The sequence below is a fragment of the Adiantum capillus-veneris genome, chromosome 26 (assembly GCF_014529385.1).
Source record: "Adiantum capillus-veneris isolate H3 chromosome 26, ASM1452938v2, whole genome shotgun sequence".
In the NCBI taxonomy this organism is placed as follows: domain Eukaryota; kingdom Viridiplantae; phylum Streptophyta; class Polypodiopsida; order Polypodiales; family Pteridaceae; genus Adiantum; species Adiantum capillus-veneris.
This window is the reverse complement of record NC_140956.1, coordinates 31,285,062-31,297,103: the sequence shown is the minus strand read 5'-3', so window position 1 is coordinate 31,297,103 and position 12,042 is coordinate 31,285,062. Positions and strand designations below refer to the sequence as shown.

At 47.3% G+C, this 12,042-nt stretch overlaps 2 protein-coding genes and 1 pseudogene across 2 annotated transcripts; 1 reads left to right on the top strand and 2 right to left on the bottom strand.

The window, feature by feature from the left end:
* Nucleotides 1-142: 142 nt before the first annotated feature.
* Nucleotides 143-1,417, bottom strand: LOC147423204 (uncharacterized). The gene has a single exon (XM_086501057.1). The coding sequence runs from the start codon at nt 1,415-1,417 to the stop codon at nt 143-145; it is 1,275 nt and encodes a 424-aa protein (XP_086357183.1).
* Nucleotides 1,418-1,632: 215 nt separating this feature from the next.
* On the bottom strand, nt 1,633-2,238 carry LOC147423203 (uncharacterized). Its single transcript, XM_086501058.1, has one exon. The coding sequence runs from the start codon at nt 2,236-2,238 to the stop codon at nt 1,633-1,635; it is 606 nt and encodes a 201-aa protein (XP_086357184.1).
* Nucleotides 2,239-2,244: 6 nt separating this feature from the next.
* Nucleotides 2,245-10,072, top strand: LOC147423202 (GATA transcription factor 9-like; annotated as a pseudogene).
* Nucleotides 10,073-12,042: the final 1,970 nt, after the last annotated feature.

Genomic DNA, 12,042 nt, shown 5'->3' with positions numbered 1-12,042 from the left:
TTTCCCTTTGTTGATGTAGTTGCTTCTTCAGCTGCTCACGAAGAGCAGGGAAAATTTCATTTCTGACAAAAGTGTCGGCAGCCAATAAAGATTTCTGGCGTGCATCATTGTAAATACATGTACAAATTTTAGCTATGCGGTTTTAAATAGAAATCTTTTCATCTTGTTTTTCTGACAAAAATTCCAACATGATTGAACCTGCTTCTGAGGGTAAACACTTCATCTCAGGCCATTTTCTCAGGGGCTCCTTCAAGCATTTTTCAAGTACTTTATCATTCAGTGCCTTGCTGTCAGTATTGCTTATAACATGACTTATTGCAGCTGCATTCCGGTACAGGGACATAGATTCATTGCAAAATGCTGTCAGCCATGTTAGGAGACCTGTATCACCACCACCAGCATGCCTGACTACAACAAGCTCACTTTCATTTGTTATTGATAGGTTCAATATGAGCTTTGTATCTCCATTCAAGATCACTGGCTCATGATTAGACAAGGCCACCCCATCTAGATGGGAAAAGTAAGCTATGCATTGTTGCATGGAACCTGCATGAGACTCCGAATCCTTGACAGTCAACACAAAATGCTGCCCAAAGCAAATAGGGCCACCACCCATTTTGTGAGACTCGGAGGTATCCTTGCCGGTTGGTGTAAAAGACTTATCTGTGTAAAGAGGCCCACCTACTGTTTTATGCTGAGTATGAAGCACTTCAATAGAGAAGACCAGACCTGATTCTATTCCACCATCCTTTTCCACATGAGCCATCTCCACTAGGGAACCAGGATATAAAAACCTCTGTTCTGGATCATTTTGGTCACTCCACAAACAACATAGCTTGGCCTCATGCTTAAGATGAGAATCGCGGCTTGGCTGTGATGACGCATCACCACTTGTCCCCTCTAGTATTGGCTGAGACGTTGTTTGGCTTCTATCAGCATTTGAAAATAGACTTTCTTCCCACGGATACTTCGTAAGTAGCATGCGTTCCATAGCACTGTGGAATTCTGAGAGCAATTTCATTTTCTTGTCCTTCATGATGCTATCCAACTGCTGTAGCTTCTTGTCAACTTCAGATAGCTTGCTCTTCCACAATTTTTCTGTTTGGCTGTAGTTCTGGAGATATTCTTGCTTGTCAAGAACTTTCAGGAGTAGCAAGAAATCTTTGTCGTCAAGCTGATGACAATCGAGGGAGAAGTTAATAGCTTGAGAGGAAATCCAAGCGTGAAGATTGGCAGGTGTGTCTGTTTTGGAGTTTCTTCTTGAGACTAGCTTTGGCACATTGAGAGCAGCAGTCAAGAACAGACACCTGTGCAGACCTTGAGGAATCCCCACCAATTGATGGTTATGAGATAGGTTTGCATCAAGCTTAATATTGAAGCCTTTGTGCAGCTTCAAGTCATTTTCCTCATTACGCATGGAAACTTGAAGTCGCTGTGTCCGATGTTATTGAATAGAGAGGATGTTTACTCCATTCATTGAGACCTCCTCCATGGCCTTTCCATCCACACACAAAGACCGTTTCACAGAGCTCCATCAAGTATCTCACGAAGTTGCAGGACACATCTTTTCTGCTGGCCTCTACAAATTGGTCTCTTCCATCCCAATAGAATAGGCAGAGCTTACTATCTGCATCAAGACATGCATACAGGCCAGCAGTTTGACTGCATTTTAAGTATTAAAGATGATGGTGCTAGATTTTTCTCTTTGAATATCCTTGTAAGGATGACCTTATCCCCATAGAAACCAATGACACTAGCTGCTTGAGAGTTCATAGCATCAAAATCAATGCTTGCAATGACATTATCCTTGCCTTTTGCAGAAGCTGGAGCTAGTGTATTGCATAGCTTTAGAATCTCAGCCTCTAAGACTTGCAGTTTTTCAACAAAGCTAAGGTCCTGCTGGTCAGAAATCATGTCCATTAGCTGGAATGCAACCGGTCGGTCATTCGGTAAATTACTGTGGTGGAAAGGGAGAGAGTGATAGTGATGATAGTGACTGGAGGAACGAAACATGGAGGCAAGAGTGGGATTACTCTGTTCAGACTGTCTTGCCAAGTTCGATGTCTTGTCATGTTGGAGGTTGGCTGTGAACACTTCGTTAGCAGGGTCAGAAACAGCATTATCTCTGCCTTGAAGAGATGCTGGACTGGAGGGTGAGGGATCTTCAGTTATATTTGGGTTCACTTGAACATACTGCATCCGGTCCATATGGTCATTCCTTTGAGTCTGCTGCTCCATTGCATCATGGGAGACCGGAAGATTGTTTGCTCGGTTGTTGGATGCTGCTGGTGCTGAAGGGCTTATGATGCTGCCAGCATTTTCCTGCACCCAATCCTCGGTTGTTGGATGCTGCTGGTGCTGAAGGGCTTATGATGCTGCCAGCATTTTCCCGCACCCAATCCTCGACTCTACAGAATTGCTCAAACGGATTGCCTCCTCCCATGAGCTCTGTAAACTTCTGAAGGCTAAAACAAGGTGACATTTAAACCCTCGAAACCAAAAGGGAAGAAGCAAGAGAGTACACTACAAATGCAAAGAGAGTTATCTGATCATGAAGGTAGCCAATTAGTATTTATAGAGAATAAACCAAGCATGCAAATTTAAAGAGGGCAGCTTCAAAAGTAGTACATTTGGAAGTGCATTGAGTATTCAACAAACAGGGAATCCCAACAGTCGGCAGGAAAGGTTTGGCTAGCATGCCAATGGGCAATCCAGATAAGATTAGCGGTGCTGGAAGGAAAAGAAAAAAGGAAAAACTTTTTAATTCCAGCAAATTTAGCACTTCAATTAGCATCTTTAGGAGAAGAGAATCCGTCTGTTTAGTGAAAAAGACTTGCCCACACTTTTGGTAACCCAAAATGAAAAAGGTGGAGCCACTGCGAAAGCAACGAACCCCCCGCGCACAAGAGGATGGGTCTCGCTTATTCTCAGCACTGTTTTTTCATATGTCTCCAAACTGAAATTGATAAGCTTCAATGAAAGCCTTTGTAATTATGTACTGGATGATTAGAGGGTATGTCTCAGAGCCAGCAGTAATCCTGGCAGGTTTTGTTGTATCTTTTTGCTTTCCTTTAATATAAAATTCACTCGCGTGTATGGTATATAAACAAGTGATAAAATCACAAGGCCTGCGCTTTCAAGTAGATTTAATAGAAAGAAAAAGTGTATTTAATAATAAAAAACCATGTCGTCATAATTTCTTCAAATTATCTAAGATACAAACACTATATTTAAACTTCTATGTAAATAAGAAGCATTATTATTAAACTAGACAGGACAATCACCAAGTTCATACTTATATCCATGTTTATGACAGAGCATGTCTCTTTTCGTGATTTTTGAAGTACTTAGTTAATCCATTAACTACTTTCTAAGCTTGAGATATTTATATTTAAATATACAATCTTAATTTAAATATATCCATGTTGCACCGTGTCTACTCTCTCTCTCTCTCTCCCCCTTGCGGACAGCGATCAAACATGAGGAAGACGAACGAAAAAGCCGACCCCCTAGAGGATGCCATTCGAAAATGCAAAGAGGAAATGATGGAGATCATCACCAAGATGTACTGCAATCTCTGGGGCACAATAAACATTCTCGAAGGACGTGTGCTGATCCAAGAGAGCAAGATAAGCACGTTGGAAGACCGAGTGACGACCCAAGAGGAAGAGATCACGTCACTCAAGAAAGAACTCGCCGAAGCCCGATCAAGAAACACACTGGAAGAGGGCGAACTGCAACCCTTTGTAATTAAAGAAATCAACACGATCAAGGAACAAGTACGGGCCATCAAAGAGGGAGAAGAACAACACAAAGAAATGACGACTTCTTGGGTGGATGTTCTTACCAAAACCCAACAGAAGGCGGACGAAGCCGAGAAATGGATCAAGGTGGCCAAGAAAGGAAAAGACAAGGAGATAACGCCCACGTCCACACCCAACAACATCATTAACGAGACACTAGAGGAGGAGCAGAGGAGAAGGGTGCGCGCCTTACATGTAAGAATTTGCGGTTTTAAAGACAAAGGCAATGTGGACGAAGAAGTATAAGAACTCACAGCCTTGATGGGGATTCATGAGCCGACACACACAAGGGCATGGAGAGTGGGCAACATAAAGAAAAATGGAGGCAGTGGAGAAACCTCAATAGAAAGAGCACTCATCCTCCGTTTTCCCTCCATGGAAGCAAAGAAGTCATTCTTGAAGAAAAGACCAACTCTTAAAGAGACTGGCATCTTTCTTGGGGACGATCTCACCCTCTCGCAGATCGCTCATATGCAGGAGGTAATGCCAGAGATTAGAGCGGCAAGGGGAAAAGGCAAGATCGCTTTTTACCGAGACAGAAAAGTGGTAATAATGGAGCGACGCTCCACATGACGGTGCGAGACTTATGGGACCACACTCAAAGTAGCTGCCTGGAACTGCAATGGATCTATGTGTCTTGATGTGGGTGCTTTTGAGGATAGCTTTACTGGAAGAGACATCATCTTTTACTCTGAGACACACCAGGCCGCTGGGCAATCCATGCCTCACATCAGTGGATATAGGTGGGAGACAGCCTACAAACAGGAGACACGCTCAGAGCACAGAGGGCGGGGCTCGGGAGGAGTGGCAGTGTTATTTAGAGAGGATCTGCAACCACTGATACATATAGCCCGCAGGGACGAGCAGGCTAGGTACATGTGGGTGAGACTGAAAGCAGAGACAGGCAGATACCTCTATCTAGCTATTTGTTACTTTCTCCCGAGTACATCAGTTTATGCACCACCCAGAGGACAGTCCCCTTTCTCTATTTTGGATGATGACATATGGGAGCTCTCTAGGGACGGTGACATTATCATCCTCGGGGACTTCAATGCTAGGACTGCACATCACCAGGCAGTGTTTTATGATACTTCAGAGGAGATGCTAAGCGAGATAGAGGTGGCAGAGACAGGCCTTTCCAGACTATCACACGATATGGAATATACTAAGTATGGGCGACACCTGATAGACATGGGCACTGCACATGGATTGGCCATCTTGAACGGCCTACAGAGATTTCGTGCTGCTACGGGAGGCTTTACATGCTTCCCACACAGACATGGAGCCAACACGGTGGACTATGTCATGGCACAACCGAATCTCATCTCTAGTATCGAGGATCTCACTGTTGGGCCCAGACCGGTCGGGGTGGCGGTGGATCATGCTCTAGTGTCAATGACCATCTCCTTCCATTTCAGTGTAGCACACAGGCCACGAGTAGCAGCCCCTACTCGCTACACATTCACAAGGGAGACGGACTCTGTATACATGGACGGAATCTACAGACGCCTATGCACTGAGGACCCGGGGCGACCTCTGGAGGAGCTAACTAATATACTGACACAGACATTACATGAGGCAACAGGTGAAGCATACCCACACACCCAGCCTGAGCAGAGCCGCCGATTTGGGAGCGTTCCTCAGAACAGCTGGTACGATGAGGAGTGCCGCCAGACTAGAGCCAGACTTCAGAGGGAGGTGCTGTTGGGGGACGTCACTCACACAGACAGTCACAGATGGACTTCCGACGCCTGGTGCGGCGGAAGAAGACGGCTTTTTTGGCTAGACTCGAGCAGGATCTATATCAGCTATTCTTGAGTCAAGACTCGCGTGAGGCGTGGCGGCTCTTTCATGAGCAGTCCCCCCCCCCCCCTGCTATTTCCTCCACAGAGACCTGGGGTCAGTACGCATCATCTTTGTACACAGTACCTGGACAGCCGCCCCTCCCCAACCCCCCCGACCCATGCCCACATACATGTGTCTTTTTCACTGCTGAGATGGTGAAGAAAGCCATTGACAGGATGAAGACTGGGAGAGCATATGATCATAAGGGCCTAGTAGCTGAGCATTTCATGCATGCCAAAGACCCAAAAATCACTTTGCAAAGAGCACATGTTTGGACAGTATCTGGTCCCATTAAGGAGCTCAAAGGTAGTAGAAGTTATGTTTAACAGTGCCATGTGTGAGGGCCTACCAGACACTTGGAACCTATCTACAATCGTACCTATCTTCAAATCAGGAGACCCCATGGAGCCTGGGAATTATCGCACTATTATGATTGGGCACACACTGGCACGGTTGTATGCATCCATTCTTGAGCAACAGCTGAGTAGATGGGCAGAGAGGGAAGGAATACGTGCAACTGGGCAGGCAGGATTCAGGAGAGGCTTCTCTACTCTTGACCATATCCTAACACTCTGGGCCATCATCGAGGAAGGCAGATCTCATGGGAGACGGATCTATTGTAGCTTTGTGGACTTCCGCAAAGCTTTCGACACGGTACCCAGAGCTAGACTGATGCGCAGATTACAGGAAATGGGACTACCCACAGAACTCATTTGGGGGATCATGGCATTGTACAGATCAGTAGTAGGGCATGTACGCACCCCGGAGGGACTTTCTACACCGGTTCACTCCACTATTGGGGTGAAGCAGGGCTGCCCGCTCTCTCCCACTCTTTTCGGTATGTATGTGGATGAGATTTCTGACTACATTGACAGTGATGGGGATAAAGATGCTCAGTTGGCAGGGACATGGATTCCACTTTTGTTATATGCTGATGACATAGTGTTGATCTCCGAATCCCCAGAGGGAATGCAACGTCAATTGGATGCTCTGCATACGTTTGCCCGCGAAAGTGGTTTGTCTGTCAACCTGGGTAAAACCAAGGTTATGGTGTTTAATACCACCCCACAGTGGATCAGGAGGTCAGCACCTACACTCACAGAGCAGCAGAAACCAGACTTACTAGAGCCCACGCAGCATTGGGTAGATTGGAGAGGATGTGTTCGCAGGTTCAGTTTCAGGAGCCCCGGACGAAGCTCTGGCTCTTTGACACCTTGGTGGCTTCAGCATTGCTCTATGGAACCGAGATATGGGGACCTTCACTGGATCACCACGGGAGGACGGGTCGCTCAGACGGATGGGGGAACATGGAGAAGCCTCTCGTCTCTATGATCTCGCGGCTCATTAGAGCCAAGGCATCAGTACCACGGGCCATTATCCAAGCAGAGCTAGCGGCCCCCCCACTTGTGGTGGAGGCGCTCACCAGATCAGTCTCCTTCATAAACCGCACATGGGCACTTCCTAGAGACAGATATGCTCGCATAGCACTTGAATCCTCTCGACAGTTAGCCATACAAGGAGATACAACATGCTGGTATGGGGAGATGACATCATGGTTTCAGGCACATGGGTTCAGCATAGACCGGCTGCCACCATTCCATTACTCATTGGATGCACCATCTCTCACCCTTACACAGTCAGAGATCACCAAGCTCATATGCCAAGACCTGACCCAGCTAGACACCAGAAGGACATGGATACAACCAGCACAGGAATTGGGCACGAAGATGGCTTTTTACAAAGACCACCTTCTCCACCTTACGGAAGATGGTTTTGTGGCGAGACCCAGATACATGGATACCCACTTGTCTCATGGGATACGATGTGCTATTGGCCAGTTACGCACATCTTCTCACCAGTTGCGGATTGAGACTGGGAGATACAGTGGAGTACCAGCAAAGGACAAGACATGCCCCTTGTGTAACATGGAACCTGAGACAGAGCTACACTATACATGTCGCTGCCCCGTCTACTACGAGATACGAGGCCGCTTCCATTGCTTGTTCAGAGAAGCTTTTGGACCACTCTCAAGAGTCATGGGATACGAAGACCAGAGATGTCTGGGTTTGTTCTTGCTCGAGCTGCGCAGACACAGAGATAGCCTGATGAATGGCGAGGCTAACCAGTCTCAAAGACGGATCACACACTTCTTGAGAGCAGACACGGGACAGCCGCAAGAGCCACTCCCACAGCAGAGCTCCCCCTCGTCTCACACCAGAGGCACACTGATTGACCGAGTGATTGAACTGGGGAAATCCAGGCGCCCGCGACTGCGAAGAACTACACAGCATCGACGGAGACTACGACAGAAAATTCGGAGCACGCTGGCCAGGCATGCACGATGCCCAGTCAGACTACTAACCATGGAGGAAGTTGATGTGATTCGCCAACGACCGATGCTAGATCTCTTGTGATTCAGCTATCCCAACAAGCCGCCCATTTTTTGCTTAGTCTTTTGCTTGGTTCACATGGATCAACTTAGGACCCCATAGTATATATCTTTGTTTTGTACTGTTGTTAGGTTATTTTGTTTCTCTGACTTTGTATCAGATCCACCACTTTGTAACTTTCGGGTCTCATAGGTCATTATGGCCTTTTGAAGACGTTAATATAACATTTCATTTCATTTCATTTCTCTCTCTCTCTCTCTCACACACACCCCACGTCACACAAACATGTCTCTCTCTCTCTCTCTCTCTCTCTCTCTCTCTCTCTCTCTCTCTCTCTCTCTCTCTCTCTCTCTCTCTCTCTCTCTCTCTCTCTCTCTCTCTCTCTCTCTCTCTCTCTCTCTCTCCATCCAATTCATCAATAAGCAACTTCCCCATTGATAGGAGTCAATAGAAGCCATTCTTTGTGCTGAATTCGTGTGCCAATAGCTTTTCTCTCTCTCTCTCTCTCTCTCTCTCTCTCTCTCTCTCTCTCTCTCTCTCTCTCTCTCTCTCTCTCTCTCTCTCTCTCACACACACACACACACACACACACGAAGGCTATCAATCACACCATCTCTTCCATAGCCCCCTCTCTCATCCTTCCTCTTCCTGGTTTGGCCTGGAAATGGACATTGTCCTCTGCCACCCGCTCATGGTGGTTATGCGCCCCCACTTGCTAAGCCCACCAGCAAGTCCAATGCGGCGCAAATAGCAGCAGATATCGAGCACTCCGATTTCTTGGCGATCAACGACCTCTTGGATTTTTCAAATGAGGACATAGGTGGCTCCATTGAGCCCTGCCTTAGAAATGCCACCTCCTGTGAGCTTAAGATTGAGCCACTTCTCTTATCTGCCGTTGATAGAAAGCTGCCGCAACCGTGCGGTTTCGACTCTGACTCACTCTGTGTGCCTGTATACTCCCTTCTCTAACAAAGTTTTTCTGACAATCACCATTTAATTTGCACTAATTACAAAAGCTGAAAAGAAGGTTTTCTTAATAAAAACTTAATGGAAATTCTGGCAATGATTTTTAAGCTTATGGTTTGATTGTCCTTGGAAATTCAGTTTGCAATATTTGGGCAATACTAACTTGGCTGCCTCCTATTGGTTTTTGTCCAGTGTGATGATGTGGCAGAGCTTGAATTCTTTTTATAGAGGAGTCCTCCTCTGTGATGCTCCTGCCTGCCTTGGCTGGGGCACTCATGGCAGCTTAGGTGGTGATGACAAGGGCGAACACCGCCGCTGGAGCAGTGACAAGTCTTTTCGAACCACAAGCCCTGTTTGTGTGCTAGAAAGCAACACTTTCTCAAGAGGAAAGCATTGCGCATCCTTCAGCTTCAGCCCTGACATGTCCCCTGTTCCTGGTCGTGGGCGTAGCAAACGCTGCCGCACTGCTGTTTTATTCTGGAATACATCTGAGTCCAATATGTACAACACATACTACGACTTCGATGATGACGGCGATGTCGAAGATGAAGACTTTGTTCGCATACATAGCAATCAGAGAATGAAGAATTCTGCCATGAAAGTGAAAAACTCCTCCTTCAGTAAGGCAAAGAGTCCTCCTACCAAACACTTCAACCCCAAGCCTAAGAAAACCAAGGTGGAGGATGCTACCCCAGTAAGGAAGCGTCTTCATTGTGCTACACAGAAGACGCCACAATGGAGGGCGGGACCGATGGGGCCAAAGATGCTATGCAATGCGTGAATTCATATGGAGTGCGGTACAAGTCGGGAAGGCTTTGCGATGAAATTAGGCCAGCTGCAAGTCCTGCATTTGTAGAGAGTGTGCACTCAAATTCACACAGGAAAGTGCTGGAAAAGAGAAGGCAAAGAGGTGATAGCATTGGGCATGAGAGCCGAAAGCATAACGAGCATACACGCAGGCTTCGGTGGGGAGGTAGTGGTGTGTGTGACCGTGCCGCGTTGAAGGTGGACGTCAATACAAATGCGTTGTCTCCACTGGAGGAGACAAAGGGAGGTAGGAGTGAATAGAGAGGAGAAGTGGATAGACATGGTTAGCATCAGAGTTTAGAGAGTTTGATTAGTAGAGTAGAGAATAGTGGCACAGCTAACATCAACATGAAGATATGTCCTACATTGCTTTGAAGGGAGCTTGTGATCATATTCCATCCCTTTGGCAAGCCTCAACGCTTAAGTCTGCAGATGTTCCAACAGCCCTCGTCACACTCACACCACCTCACACTCACACCACCTCCTCAAGGCTCCGCCTGCAGTACATCCCCTTCACCTGCAGGGTGCTCCCAACCCCCTCGTCACAGTTACACACAAAACAACACCGCATCATGGTTGCACCCTCCTTTGCTTTGACCGCACGCAATGGAAAGAAGACCTCATCGCATGCCTTGTTTTTTCTGATGCAAGATGCAGACAAGCCCTCACAGAACCCCATCCCCCTTCAACTGCAGGGTGCTCCCACTGGCCTCGTTGTCCCTGCTCCTTGCATGCCTGCCTTCACTCAATCACTACCTGCCTAGCATCATACATCCACGAACTGCCCAATTCACCTACGAGAGAGAGAGAGAGAGAGAGAGAGAGAGAGAGAGAGAGAGAGACTGTCTGAAGCCCATCACTCGCTTTTGCTTTCATTAGGAGGAATCTTCAGATTCCTCTCCACATTTATCTCCCAATAGCAATATTGTCGTGCACACTCATCTCCATCTCCCTTTGCATGCTCCTCCGAGTAGCACTCTTGTGCACCAGTCGTCGTCTCCTTCCTATCATGCTATGCCTTGCTTCACACCCACCTTGGGGCCTGTCAGCAGCATCGTACTTCACAAGAACCCTTTCCGTGTCCATTGCCCTCGATGCCTACCTTGGCCTCGTCAAGTTACTCGCTCCCCTTGTCCATCTCGAGCAACATACAACCACATATACTCCCCCTATGTCTCCACCTTCCCCTCTCTATCCTCATTCTTCTCACACACACACTACCACTGTTCCTGTCTCCGCCTGCCGTTTTCTGTCAGGCACTGCAACGTGCGCACACACTTCAGGTTCTTTGATTCCAAGCGATTTATCCAATGATAAATCACTTGAGCAACGGTTGAGGTCGACCCCAATGGGGTATTCGCTGTGAGCCAAGCCAGTGCGAGTGGTTGCTTCTGCAGCTCAATAACCAACACTGCTTGCTCATCAACGCTCGCTCTGTATCTCTTATGCCGCTTGTCGGCTCTTCTCAGGTCCTCCTTCTCTCTAATCTGCTCGTCACCCCTGAGGGATTTTGCATGCACATGACAAACAGAGGACGCTCTCAGTTCATGTGTTTCCACCTTGCCTGCGCACAGGCGAGGGTGGGACTGCCAAGCTATCCGAGTGATATTATCCATTTGAGCTCCTTAGACTTTTCAAATTCAAATTCAGACTTCCGGTTATCCTGCTTATGTGTGGCTACATCTGTTGCTTCTTGCTGAACATTTCCATATTTTCCTGTGATGCAGACAGGGTCAACAACTCTGTAATTAATGGTTCAGCTTCTCTTTCTTTGACTGCACTGGTATTGCCATTGCTTCTTGCATGTCAGGACCCACAGAACCCCTAGATAGAACCTCCATTAAAGAATCCAACCTTGCAGCAGAGCGTCGCTCAGCAGCGTGTACGGCAGCCGGTACTTCTTGGCAAAGTTCTCTCACACACACACACACACACCAGGTGAGCGCACAGACAACCCTCCCTCTCTCTCTCTCTCTCTCTCTCTCTCTAGCAGTTATGTTTATCCGTGCCATGTGTGAGGGCATACCGGACACTTGGAGCCTATCTACGATCGTACCTATCTTCAAATAAGGAGACCCCATGGAGCCTGGGAATTATCGCACTATTATGATCGGGCACACACTGGCACGGTTGTATGCATCCATTCTTGAGCAACAGCTGAGTAGATGGGCAGAGAGGGAACAATGCGTGCAACTGGGCAGGCAAGATTCAGGAGAGGCTTCTCTACTCTT